The 17628-nt window shown below is 46.8% G+C and overlaps 1 protein-coding gene, 1 long non-coding RNA gene and 1 pseudogene across 4 annotated transcripts in view; 2 read left to right on the top strand and 1 right to left on the bottom strand.

Annotated features, from left to right (window-relative positions):
• JAG1 (jagged 1) overlaps window positions 1-16972 on the top strand; it is a 35879-nt gene extending 18907 nt beyond the window's left edge. The window contains exons 6-26 of one of the 3 annotated variants that reach the window (XM_011370223.2): window positions 1904-2034; window positions 2490-2609; window positions 3159-3272; window positions 4462-4575; window positions 5181-5294; window positions 5698-5744; window positions 6078-6251; window positions 6781-6931; window positions 7768-7932; window positions 8376-8489; window positions 9037-9150; window positions 9253-9366; window positions 9479-9595; window positions 10086-10113; window positions 10600-10685; window positions 11848-11961; window positions 12580-12689; window positions 12783-13016; window positions 13203-13334; window positions 13757-13907; window positions 14719-16972. In XM_011370223.2, coding sequence (XP_011368525.1) covers window positions 1904-2034; window positions 2490-2609; window positions 3159-3272; window positions 4462-4575; window positions 5181-5294; window positions 5698-5744; window positions 6078-6251; window positions 6781-6931; window positions 7768-7932; window positions 8376-8489; window positions 9037-9150; window positions 9253-9366; window positions 9479-9595; window positions 10086-10113; window positions 10600-10685; window positions 11848-11961; window positions 12580-12689; window positions 12783-13016; window positions 13203-13334; window positions 13757-13907; window positions 14719-15176 — 2902 coding nt within the window. In that variant the 3' untranslated portion in view covers window positions 15177-16972. Of the gene's footprint in view, window positions 1-1903; window positions 2035-2489; window positions 2610-3158; window positions 3273-4461; window positions 4576-5180; window positions 5295-5697; window positions 5745-6077; window positions 6252-6780; window positions 6932-7767; window positions 7933-8375; window positions 8490-9036; window positions 9151-9252; window positions 9367-9478; window positions 9596-10085; window positions 10114-10599; window positions 10686-11847; window positions 11962-12579; window positions 12690-12782; window positions 13017-13202; window positions 13335-13741; window positions 13908-14718 lie in introns of all 3 variants that reach the window. The other 2 variants (XM_011370215.2, XM_011370230.2) reach the window with 2 other exon arrangements.
• Window positions 12195-12787, bottom strand: LOC111746462. Its single transcript, XR_002783125.1, has 2 exons — window positions 12653-12787; window positions 12195-12507 (listed from the first exon to the last, which is right to left on the bottom strand). It is a non-coding gene; the product is annotated as an uncharacterized LOC111746462 (long non-coding RNA).
• Window positions 13419-13543, top strand: LOC111746809 (annotated as a pseudogene).
• Window positions 16973-17628: the final 656 nt, after the last annotated feature.

The raw sequence follows: 17628 nt of genomic DNA, 5'->3' as shown, positions 1-17628 counted from the left end.
TTGTTGTTCCCAAGTAGACTTAGAGGCCTTTTCCTGGGTGCATATGCTTGCTTTATTGCAAGCCTGCCAATAATATCAAACTTAGTTATGAATCATCATATGAGGAAAGTCACTTCAATTTCTCATGAGAACCTTAATCATATACTATTAAACTGGGATAACTTTGTGATGCCTCTTTTAGGGTCACCATTTTTATTTTCTTTTGAAGTCATCCATGGCCTCTTGTGGTTCCTTTTTTATGCTTGGGGATCCAGCTTTCATTAATTAGGAGATGATGTTGGGTCCTCCGCTGCCTCCTCTTTTTATTAGACAAATTGAAGAGATGTAGGGATCCTTCATTTGGAAGAGAATAAAAGAAGATGTTATAAATATTGCTGTTTCCAAATCAGTTTCCTCTTAATATCTTTCAAGCTAAGAATATGAATATGAATCTTTAATTGAATGCTCCCTACCTCTCACCGGCTTGAGTGTCCAATGTTTAAAAAATTCTACCAGCTGATTTATTTTGCTCTTATTTCGCTTCTTTAAATAGTCACTTGTCATTCAGACTGATGTTTCGTTTACATAAACCAAGATCCTTTGTCAGATTAATTTTAAATCACACACCCTGGTCATTTTTTGTATTGGGCTGTGCGTGGCTTGTTGGTAGAAGTTAGGAAGCGGTTATTCAGTGCTCTTAGGGGTTAAGTTGAGTCTCAGCCGTGGGCGATTAGCTATTAGCTGGATCCCTATAATTTTCCCATGACAAGGATTTGCTAGCCTGCCTTCAACTCTGGAAACCGAAAGCCTTTCCTTCTTGGGGGTGCTTGTTTTCCAGAGTTACAGCTGAGCGGCTTGGGGTGAGGGGTGGGAATTGGTTCTGACCATGGCTTTTCCCAGGTCCCGTTATGGAAATATTTGCTATTTCCTCGCCGACCCCACCTTCATTCCACTGTCAGGCCTTCCCCCACACCCCCTCCTATTTGTGAAAGCTTGATTTTTGAGAAGGCAGTTAAAGTTTCAGAGGGCTTGAAACTTGAGGGGTGAGTGGTTGAGACCCTGCCCTCTCTCCCACCCCAGGTGAAGGTTTATGTTTGTGTTTTTGTTTGGGGATCAAAGGCACCATTTGGCCTCGAAAGAGTCCGATTAATGAGGCGCTTATAAAGGAAACTCGACTCCCTTCCCCAATACCAGATAAACTGAGTTGACCTTTTTTTTTTTGTAAAGCGAGAAATAACTAAAAATTAGATTAGCATAAGCAGCCACGGTAGTAGGTCACAAATTATCTATGAAATTGATTCTGAGAGCTGTTGCTTCTTTCACCCTTCCTGCAGAAATGGGTTCAGGGATCCTACCGTCATCTTTGCCAAAGGAGGTGCCCCATTTCCCTCGTTTGATTTCATAATGCCTCATCGTGAGGCAGTTTCCTGCTGCACTGGGTGTCTTGTTGCATTTTTTGCACTGGGGTCATGACTTGCTGTGTAGACAAAGAGCGGAGCCAAGCTGCTGTGTAAAAATTGCCCGAAGTGCTGCATTTGGGGAGACTTTCACATAGCTATTGTTGTCACCAGAGTGTCCTTCCTTTTTCCTTTCCCTCTATAGTCTGCCCTGGGATTGATTTATTCCATCCTCGGCTCATTCCTGTGAGCCTGAGAAGAGTGTCTTTGTGTGAAGGGCAGCCCCACACTGGCCTCTTCCCAAACAGCCCTCGCTTTGTCATGAGTCGCCTGGGAGGGAACCTTGGCCCAACTATGACAATGTTTGTTTAGAGGGAGCCCCCAGACAAACTTTGAGAGTCTCTCATCCTGTCACCAAAAATGAAACAAAACAGAGAAGTCCTGGACTTTGCAGCCTTGTCCTTTAATGGCACAGACCTTCCTGAATGTTTTAGAGGCTAACAGGGGGATATGCTGTCTGTCTCCAGGTGCCAGTATGGCTGGCAGGGCCTGTACTGTGACAAATGTATCCCACACCCGGGGTGCGTCCATGGCACCTGTAACGAGCCCTGGCAGTGCCTCTGTGAGACCAACTGGGGCGGTCAGCTCTGCGACAAAGGTAATACCCCTCAGGGATGGGACTGTTGTGGGTTGGAGATCTTGGGAGGAACCTGAGGTCTTAAGGATGGCACAGCAGTAATTTGCTTTTCTTTTCCTTTATTTTTATTTGCAGGGGCTTTTTATCATGAATCTGTTTAAATTTGCCTTTAATGCTATGGTTTGGGTTTTTTTCTTTTTATTGAGATATAATTGGCATAAGATCCATTAGTTTCATGTGTACAACGCAATGATTTGACATTGTTCGCACTGTAAAATGGTCACCACTATAAGACTGGTTACCATCTGTCACCTTACAAAGTTAATACAATACTGAGTATAGTCCTTATGCTGTATAGTACACCCCATGACTTATATTTCATAACTTCCAGTTTTTAAAAGGGATGGTGTAGGAGCGAGTGGGTTGGCTGTCTTTACATATTGAAGTGACTGACTTCTTTGGGAACTTTTTGGCAGATCTCAATTACTGCGGGACTCACCAGCCGTGTCTTAATCGAGGAACTTGTAGCAACACGGGTCCTGACAAATATCAGTGCTCCTGCCCTGACGGCTATTCAGGACCCAACTGTGAAATTGGTAAGTAGTCCAGGCAGCATGAGACCCTTTCGTTGAATATTTTTGTACACTTGGCTTAAATATACTTAAGAACATGTATGACTTACTGTTGAATTATACACTTGAAATTTACTGGATTTTATTAACCAATGTCACCATAATTAAAAAAATAATAATGGGAAGAGTGAAAAATATATATATATTTAAGGACTTATAAAAAGATGAACATATCCTCCAAAGCTAAGACTTGTTATCCCAGCAGTTCTGTGGGTCTTTGAAACTTTCTTCATGTTGCTCACACTTTTTGTGTGTTGCTGACTAGCATGGGAGGTGGTGTGTTTGCAATGCAGTGACCCCGGCTCTGAGGTGCCTTGGAATGTGGCTGGAGACAGCTTATTGAGAAAGATGACTTTCATATTTCCCTAGACACAGCATGGTTATATCACACACTTGCTTTTAGTTTTTGAAATGAGCTTGAGCTGGTGGCCCAGGTGAGGGATTTGGTTGTGGGGAGAGGGTATAGGTAGCAAAAATCAGTATCCCTCACCAACTGCCATCTGGGTTTCGCAGCAGAGCACGCCTGCCTCTCTGATCCCTGCCACAACAGAGGCAGCTGCAAGGAGACCTCCCTGGGGTTTGAGTGTGAATGTTCTCCAGGCTGGACGGGCCCCACCTGCTCCACAAGTAAGTCCAGGCTTTGGCCTGTGTTATTTCTAGAGGGTCATTGTGTTGAGTTACAGGGTTGAGGCAGATTCCTGGGCTTGTGAACCCACATGAGGTCTAGATGATGGGTCTTTCTAGGTGGGAGGGGGTGGATGTAGTCAGTCTTGGGGGGAGTCTGGCTTGAGACTCCTGAATTTGCATTTGGAAGTCCCCGCACCCTATCTGCTGTTAACACATGTGTGTCTGCTACGGGAAGAAACTTTCTCACGGCATAACTCCTAATTTTGCTGTGCCCACTGGAGCTCTGCCTTCTCCAAATCAAATCATGGAGAGTCTGCCTGCAGGGGAGGTTGTCACTACTAAATTTTGTCATGGGGGCCCTGAAAGGGGGACCCAGACTATAGAGTCACCATGGCTGCCAGACTTGGCTACACATCAGAAACATGTGGGTGCTTGACAGTATAGTTCTCTGGGTTCCTCAGTTTCCTTTGGGAATCAAGGAGTCCATATTAAACTCCTGGATTTCTGAGGTGTAGCCAGGCCTGAAAACCATTGTCAACAGCACCCCTAAAAACAACATGCAGCATGGTTCAAGATGTGAGTTCTGGGGACAGATGGCTTGGGCTGGCACTGTGGCCTCCACCCACCACTTGTGGGACTCTGGCCACGTAACCTCCCCGTTCCCTGTTTAAAAAGGATAGTAGCAGTCCCCATCTCCTAGGGTGGTAAAGACTCAGTGAATTTACGCAGAGAGGCTGGCACCTCCCTGAGTGGGCAGTAGATGAATTAAGAGGCTGCTATAGTCCAGTGCAGAAGTGGGGAGTAGGGACCCCAGGTGTGTTATTTTGGGACAACTCTCAGCAAATATTGAAGAACAGGGTTTTCCACCAGTAAGGAAGAGTTATTTTTCCTTCTTGGCTGCCTCTTGAGCAGTGATGAAAACTTTCTTTTAAAATAAAGAGTGGCATTGCTGTCCTGTGTGACCAGAGGGTTGACACTCTTGGGGATCCAGCCGGCTCTCCCTGCCTGCTTAGGGGGGGTGGATTAAATGATTTGGGGCAGTGGAGGATTTAAAGCTAAAATCAGGCCTGATCGTCATCAGAGCAGTCACTTATAGCAGGCGTCTGAAAGCCCCTCATATGAGGGGTGGTATTATCTAATTGTCAGACATGGAGATTAAATCGCCAACCCTCTCATTTTTGTCAAACAGACATTGATGACTGTTCTCCAAATAACTGTTCCCACGGGGGCACCTGCCAGGACTTGGTTAACGGATTTAAGTGCGTGTGCCCACCCCAGTGGACTGGCAAAACGTGCCAGTTAGGTAAGAGAGTTCCTGCCCCAAGATTGGCTTTGATAATCAGAACTGTTAAGGAAGATGAGCATGTGGCCAGCAGTGTGAGCTCGCACGCCATCATACGAAGAAGTAATTTATTATCAAGAGTCCAGCCAGCGGGCCTGGGAGAAATCACTTGAATGCAAATGGACTAGCTCTTTTAGGCCCTGTGGGAAAGTCGCTGGACTCCTTGAACCATGTCAATCGTCTGTCCGCTGAGTGTTCAGCTGGGTTCCATGCGGGGATGATCTCATGAGGAATGAGCTGTCTGCATTCTTTTTGCTACATTTAAATCCCAGCAACTAGGCTGTGCCGGATTCTGAACAGAAATGCCTGGTGGCTTTCTGTTGTTCTGTTGGGGGCCTTTGTTAACCAGCGGCCAGAAAGTTATCAATTAGCATTCCTTATTGGATACTGATTAGGAAAAGAGATCAGATGTTCAAAATAGAGGGAACCTAGTATCTGTTATTTAGCTAGCTTATTAAAATGTCTCCTATTTCAAAATATTGGCACAGTGTGTTGGGGAGGAGAGAGGGCAAGTGGGGGGTGGGTAAAAACTCAGTTCCTCACTGCTCATCTTCATTTTCTTTCAGATGCAAATGAATGTGAGGCCAAACCTTGTGTCAATGCCAAATCCTGTAAGAATCTGATTGCCAGCTACTACTGTGATTGCCTCCCGGGCTGGATGGGTCAGAATTGTGAAATAAGTGAGTGACTTTGTTTTGATTTTGATTTTCATGAAACTTGGGTGTCGAAGGCATTTGCCAGTCTGCAGAAGACTAGAATGGTAAAAGGAAAACTTTATGAAGGGAATGTTTTTGGAGAGGGAGTGATCAGGGCAGAAGTGAAAACATTCGCTTTATCAGGTTCATTAGCCAGTAAAAGGGTCATACTCTGATAAGGTGGCTGAAACAATGATGTGAAGTTTCACTAGCTTAGTCTGGAAGAATTAGGGAGGGTTCCCACCCAGTGCAATAACCTTATCTCACCGGAAGCACACAGGAAATCTGATTTGAAGGCTTTATCTGTCCTGAGCTGAGAAAGCTTTTCAATTAAGCCCAATTTCAATGTAAATTGCCTCTTTAATATGATGACTTGTTTATTTTTTAGATATTAATGACTGTCTTGGCCAGTGTCAGAATGACGCAGCCTGTCGGGTATGTAAATCTTTTCTTAAATCAAAACCTTAATAGTCGACAGCAAATTTAAGATTTGTGTGACCCTGGGAGAGCTCTGTCCCTGTGAGATTTAAAAATGCAGGTGAAAAGTGAGTCTCTGTAAGTTTCACTTGGGCTCCTGTGACCCCCCAACCTCCTGGGAGTCATCTCGAAGACATACACATAGGAATTCTCACACATTTTGAGAGGCTTGGCATTTGGCTATTTCAGCGAATCAGCTGGACCACAACAGTCATGCTAAACCGCTGAAGCCCTGTGTTTGTGGATATATAGAAAAAAAGCATGTTTCTCCCCCTCCTTCTCCTCTTCTAGGATTTGGTTAATGGTTATCGCTGTATCTGTCCACCTGGCTATGCAGGCGATCACTGTGAGAGAGACATCGATGAATGTGCCAGCACCCCCTGTTTGAATGGGGGTCACTGTCAGAATGAAATCAACAGATTCCAGTGTCTGTGTCCCACTGGTTTCTCTGGAAACCTCTGTCAGGTGAGCAGTGTTAGAACCTCTGGCCAGGTTTTTATAGCTGCATCTCCTCCCGCTCCTCCTTCCCTGACTGCCTCCTCTCCTTCCCTTCCTCATCCTCCCACTCCCTTTCCACGCCTCCCTCCTTTCTTTTTCTCTCCCCCTTATTCTATTCTCTCCGTTCCCCCTAGTCTACTCTTAACTCTGTAGCTGGAGTCTCTGTGAAATCTGCGAACCTCCCATTGACTAGGGATCTCTGCTAGACAAATGCTGGTGGAAAGAGATTGATGAGTGATGTTCTTGGTAGTGTCGGTAGCTTGTCCATTTCATCCACTGCTAACCCCCCCAACTCAGTTCTCCCTCTCTGCCCTGTTTCTTCCAGTGCATACCTGGACAGTCTCTAGGATATAAAACTGTGTATTATGCAGAGTGTTCTCTTAACAGAAGCAGATGAAGGCGTCAGATTCCAGTATCTGCTGCCCCAGAGACGTTGTACTCACACCTTTGTTTTACTTTGTTTCCTCTGTCGCTGTCCTACTCCTGGTCCTTGCAGCTGGACATAGATTATTGTGAGCCCAATCCCTGCCAGAACGGTGCCCAGTGCTACAACCGTGCCAGTGACTATTTCTGCAAGTGTACCGAGGACTACGAAGGCAAGAACTGCTCCCACCTTAAAGACCACTGCCGCACAACCCCCTGCGAAGGTACTTCCCTCCTCTAGGCTCCTGGCTTTTCCCCAAAGCTCGTTTCTTTCTCCCCACTTGTCAATGCCACTTGATACTCTGAGAAGTAGTGTAGGTGAGGAGATCGAAACCCCCTAACCTAACTGCTCAGGGAAGTCAGCACATGGAAGCAATCTATTCAGGCCCGCCAGTGAGAACCATGTCTACAAGTCGCCCAGGGGAGAGAATGTGAAATTCATTCAGCATTCCTGGTCTGGGGTGGGCTGATGTGCAACACTGAGACAAATTTCTCAGAGCAGCCCTGTCAGGAGTGGAAATGTCCAGTACCTGTGCTGTCAGGTGCAGTAGCCACACAGGTCATGTGTGGCCAGTGGGGCACTTAGAGTATGACTAGGGCAACTTGAAACCCTTATTTAATTACAAATCATTTGAATAGCCACATATGGCTCATGACTGCTGTATTAGGTGTCATAGCCTTGCAGATTCTGTAAGTTTGTCCTTCAGCCTTTTTTAAGTATGATTAAGTAGGTCCTTCTTTAGTGAGCTTCTACCAAATTGGATGGATATCAAAGAGGATGAAAGGGGCCCACAGACATGTAGGCTTCTTAGCCACATAGGGAGAAAATGCCTTTAAAAAACAAATAGAACTTCTCTCCATCTGGAATCTCAATGTTTTCACAGTGAGACATGGCATGTTGCCAGAGTGTTCGGCCCCCCCAAAATGCCTCTTAATTTCTTACCCTCATTAGCCAAAGGTGCCTATCTCTAGGAAAGTAGTCTCAGTGTATGTCCTTGGCTTAGGAAAGCTGTGTCTTATGGGTCAGTGGCCATGATCTGATCCCAAGTCTGTTTTCTAGTGATTGACAGTTGCACAGTGGCCATGGCTTCCAATGACACGCCTGAAGGGGTGCGGTATATTTCCTCGAACGTCTGCGGTCCCCATGGGAAGTGCAAGAGTCAGTCAGGAGGCAAATTCACCTGCGACTGTAACAAAGGCTTCACTGGAACATACTGCCATGAAAGTAAGTCCCCTCACCTTGCTTCTGCCCAGCTCAGGGAGCCTGTGAGTCTGAATTGTTTCAGTTGAGACTAGTGAAGGTTTTCCATTACGTCCAGGATGTAAGACTCAGTTGTGTTTGAGATCACCAATGCCTCTGAGCCTTCGGCACTTTTATTTTACAATGTTCTAGAATCTTAATAGTTTGGGTGGTCCCGCTTTCTCCAGGAGTTTCTTCCTCCACCCACTGAGCTTAGCATTTGAGAGCGTTAAGTAAAATCCACGAGGCAGTCTCTAGAGAGCTCTGCTTGGTGAGCTGTCCACTGAATTCGAGAAACAGTCCTAATGGAGGCGAGAATCTTGAGGTGCCAAGTGCATTTTTTCAGGAGGCAGTCTATAGAACGATGCCTGTCTGTGGCATTACTTGTCCTTTATTTACCTGGTTTTGACTTCCTCTTCCTTTCACAGATATTAATGACTGTGAGAGCAACCCCTGTAAAAATGGTGGCACTTGCATCGATGGTGTCAACTCCTACAAGTGTATCTGTAGCGACGGCTGGGAGGGGGCCTACTGTGAAACCAGTGAGTCTGTGGTCTTTTTGGGGACAGACATCTCTGGGATTGGGGAGAGGCAGGGAGAATCAATATGAGAAGCTCTTTTTAATGGCAATTCTGAAAGTAAGACCCCAACTATTCCTGCAGTCGGACAGCATTGCCTGCTTCCTTTTCGCATTTGTTAATGTGGATGACAGACAGTGGGAAGAAACTTATGCTGAGCAGCTATAGAATCAATCTGTATAATTAGGATGATGAATACCTCTGCTTGTAAGGAAGGGAAAGGAATCATCTTTCTGTTTTGATCATTTCTTCCCATCTTGATTTTAATTTTGTGAGAGTGACAGAGGCCTGCCCCTGACTTGCCTAACTTGTGGCATTAAAAATAATCTAGCTCAGGGCTCCTTTACCCCTGGAAAAGGGTAATGGTGTTAAAGTCCTGGGATTGTTCGGCTGGCCTTGGAGCTCGAAGTGGAAAGAAAGGGTGGAGGTGGCCATAGGAAAGGCGTGGCTTTCATGGGTTGTGACTTATCCTGGAAGTATTTTCAGCTGGGTGTCTCCTCCTTGGTTCTAGACATTAATGACTGCAGCCAGAACCCCTGCCACAATGGGGGCTCGTGTCGTGACCTGGTCAATGACTTCTACTGTGACTGTAAAAACGGGTGGAAAGGAAAAACCTGCCACTCGCGTAAGTGGTAGCCGGCTGGGATTCTGTCTCTGAGACCCCTCTCTCTCTGTCTTCCGTGAGGAAGGCTGGCCAGGGGCTCACACTGAGATCTTGCTTCTCCAGGTGACAGCCAGTGTGATGAGGCCACGTGCAACAATGGTGGCACCTGCTACGACGAAGGAGATGCTTTCAAGTGCATGTGTCCTGGAGGCTGGGAAGGAACAACCTGCAACATAGGTAACTTCTGTCCCACATGAACACCTGTGAATATTCTCCTGGGTCTGGCTTCTACCCCTTCAGACTGTCTGGATCCTCAGGGACGGTGGTCTCGTCTGTTCTTGTCTTATAGCCCGAAATAGTAGCTGCCTACCCAACCCCTGCCATAACGGGGGCACCTGTGTGGTCAATGGCGAGTCCTTCACCTGTGTCTGCAAAGAAGGCTGGGAGGGGCCCATCTGTACTCAGAGTGAGTGTCCCCCTACCCCCTGGGACTCTCCAAGGGCTGTGGGAGCACAGCCTGACACTCTCAGGGACTCACAGTGGAGACCAGAAGCAGAGCTGTTTGATGTCTGCTTCTGCATCACCTGGGTCTGTTCTAATGACTTGATGGGATGCAGCCCTGACCTGGGCATGAGAAAGTCGCCGAGGAGGTAAGTGGAGACAGATGGTGTCTCATTCCCAGCTCTGGTCTGACCAGCAGCCTGTCTCCTTCCATTCTCACACCCCCTTCCCACCCTCACCAGGGCCTCTTCCTGTGTACGTGTGTCCCACGGTGAATGGAACTAAGTGTGGTGCAGGCCTGGTTCCAATTGAGCGGAGGTCTTAAGTGCCTTTTGCCGATGTTAACTACAGTTCTATCATTTGAGTATTATGGAAGCCAGTGGTGTTTTTTCTTAGGGCTAAGACTGCTTTGCCTGTTGAAGGCTTTGCTATTAAGTTGTCTCTTTACTTTGCAGATACCAATGACTGCAGTCCTCACCCCTGGTAAGCATGACCATCTTTTCAGCTGGCACGTGTTGGCAGTAATGTGCATGGGCATCACCTTGAGGATCTTGTTTAAAATGAAGGTTCTGATTCAGGAGGTCAGGTGGGGCTGCAGACCCTGCCTTTCTAACAGACTCCGAGTAGTGCCAATCCTGCTGGTCCGTGGACCGTGGTTTAATTAGTCAAATTACATCTTGATTTAGAGTAGTGATTCTCCACATTGGCTGCCCACAGAGAATCACCTGGGAGCTCCCAGTGCCTGGGCTGCAGCTGAGAACTGTCCCAGTGCCTGGGCTGCAGCTGAGAACTGTCAAGTGACTCCGGGGTGGGACACATCAGTATTTTAAAGCTCCCCAGGCAATGGGGAGTGTGGCCAGGCGTGAGAGCCCCTGATGGTAATCGGTGTGGCTCCCTGCAATTGACTGGCAGCCAGTCATGGATCAGGAGGGAGGTTGATCACCAAGGCGGTCTTTGCTCTCTTCGTAGCTACAACAGCGGCACGTGCGTGGATGGAGACAACTGGTACCGGTGTGAATGCGCCCCTGGTTTTGCTGGGCCTGACTGCAGAATAAGTAAGAACTGCACCTAGCCGGTTCTCCCAGTGGCTTTACTTCCCCATGCCAACCCTCAGCCTGAGACTTTTCAAATCTTTAAAACAGTTAAGGCCATAGTTCCCTTTAGTTGCCTGTCCGGGCTTTGTAATCTCCCACCCCTAGCTGGCTGGATCCTCCCAGGTACTTGCTGGCTCTTCCCTGGGTGGCACAGCCCTCCTTGTCCTAGGGGAGAGAGCCCCAGCCACAGAATTTGATGATTAAGCTACCAAGGCCCTAAGGAAAGAGTGTGCTTTTCCCTGACTCACATGAAAGTATGGGCAAGTGGACGTCAACCATAGCTATGCTGGTGGAGCACAGAGCTGACACCAGTGGAAGGGGCTGGGGGGGTGGCTTCCCGAGCCTTGCTCAGGCCCTGGTGGAGCGATTAAAACAGAATGGGGGCAGGCAGTGCAGTTTTTCAGGAACCTTAAAGTTTATTCTTTATTTTGAGCCTTTTCCCTACTTTTTTTTATGCTCCTTTATAAAAGTGCTAGAATAGTTGTGGCGGGTTTTTTTTTGTTTTTGTCCCCAGGTTACTTGAAATTTTACTGGTGCTTGAGATTCCCTAGTCTGAGACTGACTGGACTTCAGCACTAGATGGGAGTGCATTGTTTCTATTTCCTGTTTCTAAATCAGAGGTTGACATAGGCCTGGGAGCCAAATATGGCCCACTGCCTATGCGTGTAAATAAAGTTTTATTGGCACCCAGTCATGCTTATTTACTTACTTATTGTCTAGGGCTGCTTTCAAGCTACGATAATAGAATTGGTTAGTTGTGAAGGTCACATGGCCTACAAAGCCTAGAATATGTGCTATCTGACCCTTTTAAAAAACTTTGCTGGCCCTTCTTCTAAATTGTACTGTCAGAGAAAAAGGAACTTATTTAATTGAAAATTGCTGCCTCCCAAAATGATTCTCAGCTTTTAAAGTCAAGCTAGTAGTGATTTGGTGGGGGTGGGGGAGCAATGACTGGTGGAGGCTTTTGGAGGGCTGATCTCTTTCTTTCTTTGGGTGCTGGTTACATGATGAATTCATGAAACATATCTTGTTTGCTTTTCTAGTTGTGTATTATGCCAATAAAAACTTAGAAAAACATTACTGCCTCCTGTTGGAGCCTAAACGTGAACTCTATTTCTCCTAGACATCAACGAATGCCAGTCTTCACCTTGTGCCTTCGGGGCAACCTGTGTGGATGAGATCAATGGCTACCGTTGTGTCTGCCCCCCAGGGCACAGTGGTGCCAAGTGCCAGGAAGGTATGTGGGCCAGGCCCCAGCTGCCCATGTGTCCTTTGGGGTGAGTGGGTACTCCAGTCAGCACAGTCACCTTTTTGTCTGTGAGTAGGTATTGTGCTTAGGGAGAAAACGCAGAGGGGGGATGTATAGTGGGGACCAAAGGGAAGGGGAAACTGTGAGAGGTCCCCTAAAAACAGGGTAACTGTTTAGTTACCTTTGCCGCAATCATGCTATGTAACAAATCATCTCAAAACTTGGTGGCTTACAGAAAGCATTTATTTGTATTCATAGGCATGCAGAGCGGGCAGAGGGATAGGTGCTGTGGTTTGGGCTCAGGTCTGTTCTTTGTCCCTCCTCAGCCTCCCTGGACCAGCAGCTGCATCCGGGTCATGTTTTTTTTTCCTGGCAAATGGCAAGCTTGCAAGAGGCTCCGCTTATATTCCTTAGCGTTGCCTTGGCCGAAGCAGGTCACGTGGCCATGCATAAAGTCAGCAGGGAGGGAAGTACACTCCCCTCTCTTGGAAGGAACTGTTGTCATGTGGCAAAGGGCACGGGTGTAATCATTTCCTAACAGGAAAGGAGTAAAGAAGAATCAAGAGAAAAGGAAAGTCCTTCCACTCACGCGTCTCTGCCTTTCAGTTTCAGGGAGATCTTGCATCACCATGGGGAGTGTGATCCCGGATGGGGCCAAGTGGGATGATGACTGCAATACCTGCCAGTGCCTGAATGGAAGGATCGCCTGCTCCAAGGTAGGATGGGAGGGCTGCTGCAGGTCACTTGAGTTCTGGAATTGCCGATGGGTATGTCTCCCGAGCTGCCCGCTCTTCTCTCTCTCTCTCCAGGTCTGGTGCGGCCCTCGACCGTGCCTGATCCACAAAGGGCACAATGATTGCCCCAGTGGGCAGAGCTGCATCCCAATCCTGGATGACCAGTGTTTTGTCCACCCCTGCACTGGTGTGGGCGAGTGTCGCTCTTCCAGTCTCCAGCCAGTGAAGACCAAATGTACTTCTGACCCCTATTACCAGGATAACTGTGCAAACATCACATTCACCTTCAACAAAGAGATGATGTCCCCGGTATGGAACAACCTCTTTTTCGTTTTGGAATGGTGTGTGGCTGCGTGTACTAAGGCAGGAGCATCACAAGCTGGGATCTAGTTCTCTGTAGCATGACTTGAATGGTAGCCTAACTTGCAAGGGAACATCTGCCTTTTTTCCTTCCCAGTATCTTACATATGTGTGGACTTTTAAATATCATTCTAGGGTCTTACCACGGAGCACGTTTGCAGTGAGTTGAGGAATTTGAATATTTTGAAGAATGTTTCTGCCGAATATTCAATCTACATAGCCTGTGAGCCTTCCCCTTCTGCGAACAATGAAATACATGTGGCCATTGTAAGTATCAGATCTGTTCACAATTATTTGATTGCAAGGTAGCTAGCAAACTTCTGTTAGCCAGTATCAGAATGGAGCAGATATGTCTACGGCCATGCTAGCCTGATCAAGCTCGATCCCGTCTGATCTCGGAAGCTAAGCAGGGTTAGGGTTGGGCCTGGTTAGTATTTGGATGGGAGACTACCTAGGAAGACCAGGTGCTGTAGGTGTAAAAAATAAAAAAAATAAAGGGATTGTAAGCTGACAAGGTCTTTGCAATCTGTAAGGTCAACCAAGGGTTGCCTCGCCTAAAAAAAAAAAAAGAATGGAGAAAATATATTAAAAGAGAGCTTGATGTGTGTGTGTGTTATCAAGTAATTTTGAATAAAAGTGACTGTTGAGTATTCCTTAACCCTCCGGTCTGACAGTTTTTATTTTTCCAGTCTGCTGAAGACATACGGGATGATGGAAACCCTATCAAGGAAATCACCGACAAAATTATAGACCTTGTTAGTAAACGTGATGGGAACAGCTCTCTTATCGCTGCCGTTGCGGAAGTGAGAGTTCAGAGGCGTCCTCTGAAGAACAGAACGGGTAGGTGTTGGGTGGGACTGGCCCCTTTTTGTGATGACTGCCAAACAGATCTCAAAACACCATCCAATAAAATTACCAGGTGGGGAATCCCCCCTGAGGGTCTCCCCGCATTGAACTGGTGAGAAAAAATTAAGGGCGGCTGATGTGACAAAGGTCATATGGTGGTGGGCACACTTTTTCCCCTGCCAGCAATTGTGTTCTTGCAAGCAGGCGCCCCTATAGAATATGCCACGTTTTTGGGTCCCTTGCAAAGCCTTAGTGCAGAGCATCGCCGTGCTCTTGGCCTGCAAAACCTGCGTTGGCGTTCCGGTGTCGTGTGACAGCTTGTCCAAGCATCGTGAGACACTTGTTTGATAGGCGGCTTGATGGCCCTGCAGCATGTCCAGACTCTCCTGTAGATGATCGCAAGCTTCCTTATTCGTTCTAGTGAGGTGAAAAATTAGCGAGGTTCTAGCATGACCACACAGGGCATCGGAGCTGTCTATGCTCAGATCAGCTTTCCGATAATTCTGTAAACCAGACCCTACAGTGAGCTGCCGAAGTAGCCAGACTCCCCTTGATTGAGCCGGAGGCTGCTCTCGCCACACAAAGATGAGCCTATAGGAGCTGCTCCTCTGCTTGGTCTCTCTGGGACAATAGTGTCAGGGTCTCCAAGGGCCCTGGTTCCAGCCCTGCTGATTAAGATGTGAGTTAACAATATGCAGTTGTGAAAAGGGACTTGTCCCCATGGTGCCCCTTTTAGGGGCTAAGGATAGAACTACTGTTGGTATTCTTTTGCTCAGAGTTAATTGGTTTGGGGCCTGCCTTGCAGATTTCCTGGTCCCTCTGCTGAGCTCTGTCCTGACCGTGGCTTGGATCTGTTGCTTGGTGACTGCCTTCTACTGGTGTGTGCGGAAGCGACGGAAGCCCAGCAGCCACGCCCGCTCAGCCTCCGAGGACAACACCACCAACAACGTGAGGGAGCAGCTGAACCAGATCAAAAACCCCATTGAGAAGCATGGGGCCAACACGGTCCCTATCAAGGATTACGAGAACAAAAACTCCAAAATGTCGAAAATAAGGACACACAACTCGGAGGTGGAGGAGGATGACATGGACAAGCACCAGCAGAAAGCCCGGTTTGCCAAGCAGCCAGCGTACACGCTGGTAGACAGAGAGGAGAAGCCCCCCAATGGCACGCCGGCCAGACACCCAAACTGGACAAACAAACAGGACAACAGAGACCTGGAGAGCGCCCAGAGCTTAAACCGAATGGAGTACATCGTATAGCAGACAGCAGGTGCCACCTCCGCCGCTAGGTAGAGTCCGAGGGCACACGGGGCTATCGTTCTTTAACTGTCCTAGTCCAGTCTGAGGCTGTTGTTGACCTAGAATCCCTGTGTTAATTTAAGTTCTGACAAGCTGGCTTACACTGGCAATGGTAGTTTCTGTGGTTGGCTGGGAATTCGAGGGCTGCATCTCACAGCTATGCAAAAACCAGTCCAAAGTGCCCTGGTGCACGGTCCCTGCAGCCACCACGTCTCGGATCGGCTCCCAGGAGCAGGCCCGGTCCCTAGGCCTTGAGCTTCCACTTCTGCCAGATGTCCCGATGGTGATGCAGTCTTAGGATCATAGTTTTATTTATATTTATTGACTCTTGAGTTGTTTTTGTATATTGGTTTTATGATGACGTACAAGTAGTTCTGTATTTGAAAAGTGCCTTTGCAGCTCAGAACCACAGCAACTATCACAAATGAGTTTATTATTTATTTTTTTTATTGTATTTTGTCGTCATTGGGGGAGGGGGGACTTTGATGTCAGCAGTTGCTGGTAAAATGAAGAATTTAAAGAGGAAAAATGTGTCAAAAGTAGAATTTTGTATAGTTATGTAAATAATTCTTTTTTTTATTAATCACTGTGTATATTTGATTTATTAACTTAATAATCAAGAGCCTTAAAACATCATTCCTTTTTATTTATATGTATGTGTTTAGAATTGAAGGTTTTTGATAGCATCGTAAGTGTATGGCTTTATTTTTTTGAACTTATTTTCTTACTCTGTGTTGCCTATAAGCCAAAATTAAGGTGTTTGAAAATGGTTTATTTTTAAGACAATAGGATGGGCTTCTGGAATACTGGTGGAATTTTTTTTTTTTTTTTTTTTTTACAACATCAGATGTTTTAAACACCTCCTATAGCATCACTTTAAAACACATTTTAAGGACTGACTGAGGCAGTTTCAGGATTAGTTTAGAACAGGTTTTTTTTTTTCTGCTTTAGACTTGAAGAGAGACAGGCAGGCGATCTGCTACACGGCAGTTTAAGGGAACAAGCAGAGCTATGATTTAACGTAGCCAAAATGTGAGTGGTTGAATATCATTAAAAATATCAAATTAATTGTGTGAAGTTGGAAGCACACCAATCTTATTTTGTAAATTCTGATTTCTTTTCACCATTCGTATGTAATACTGAACCACTTTTAGGTTTGATTTTTGTTGTTATCTACTGCATTTAGGGAGTATTCTAATAAGCTAGTTGAATACTTGAACCATAAAATGCCCAGTAAGATCACTGTTTAGATTTGCCATAGAGTACACTGCCTGCCTTAAGTGAGGAAATCAAAATGCTATTACAAAGTTTAAGATCCAAAAGGCTTATAAAACAGTAATTTCGTTGGTTCACCATTGAGACCGTGCAGATACTTTGTATTGTCCTATTAGTGTTATATAAACATAAAAATGCATCTTTGATGTGTTGTTCCTGGCAATAAATTTTGAAAAGTAATATTTATTAAATTTTTTGTATAAAAACGTGGAACAGTGTGGCCTCTTCTGAGCTTACATAGTTCTGCTCGGCGCTGCCATGTGCCCCTGCCACCCCGCTGGGTCCGCTCTGGCGATCGGGGTGTGTGATAAATAGGCCGTGCTTGACAAGGGGCATGAACCAAGAACTGAACCTTTTCAATCACCAAATGCATCAGCTGCTGCGAAGCTGGAGCTGTGAGAGCCCCGTCTTGGGGGCCTTGATACCCCTGTCAGTCAACAGCAAGTGTGAATACTGCTTGAATAAACACCACTGGATCAATGGCCTGCAGCGTGGAGGTGAATTGTTTGTGAGCACTCGGGGGAAATGCCCGCCGCACTAAAAGGGCTTTAAATAGCTTGGAATTGGTATTGGGGGATGGAGAGGGAGACTGAAAGCTTCTTCTCTTTTCCCGACTACTTGGATTAATATTAATGTCCCTCCGTCGTTGTAGACCACATCTTCTTGGGTTTTGTGCATACTTGTGCCTCCACGGGGGTTTCCTCACCGCATTGGAGGTAGTAGTTACATGCTTCTGGGGTCAGGGCCCATCTATCATCACCTTGTTCCCAGGAAGTGAGTGTTCTGTTGGTCTCGCCGTGCAGACTTGGGGTGCCAGATGTCTGGCCTTCCATGGGGTTCCAGAGTTAGGCCATTCCCACCTGTCAAGGGCAAGAGAGCTGGGGTTCTCGTGGCTGCTGGGCCGCAGGCCAACATGGCCCTGCCCCCACATCATGGGTTGGGAGCAGGGAGCATTGCCTCCGGCACCTGTACGGTGAGGGACAAGCTGAGGTGACAGGCACATGGACAGCTTCCAGCAGCTGCTTGGAGTTGCCAAGAGTTCCCTGCCTCTGGTTAATAAGCCAAAGCTTATCCTCAGAGCTGTCCCCCAGTACTGCAACATTCAGGCCATCCACCCACCTCCAGTTTCACAGCATAA

The sequence above is a fragment of the Pteropus vampyrus genome, unplaced genomic scaffold (assembly GCF_000151845.1).
Source record: "Pteropus vampyrus isolate Shadow unplaced genomic scaffold, Pvam_2.0 Scaffold7, whole genome shotgun sequence".
In the NCBI taxonomy this organism is placed as follows: domain Eukaryota; kingdom Metazoa; phylum Chordata; class Mammalia; order Chiroptera; family Pteropodidae; genus Pteropus; species Pteropus vampyrus.
This window is presented reverse-complemented; position numbering and strand designations above follow the sequence as displayed.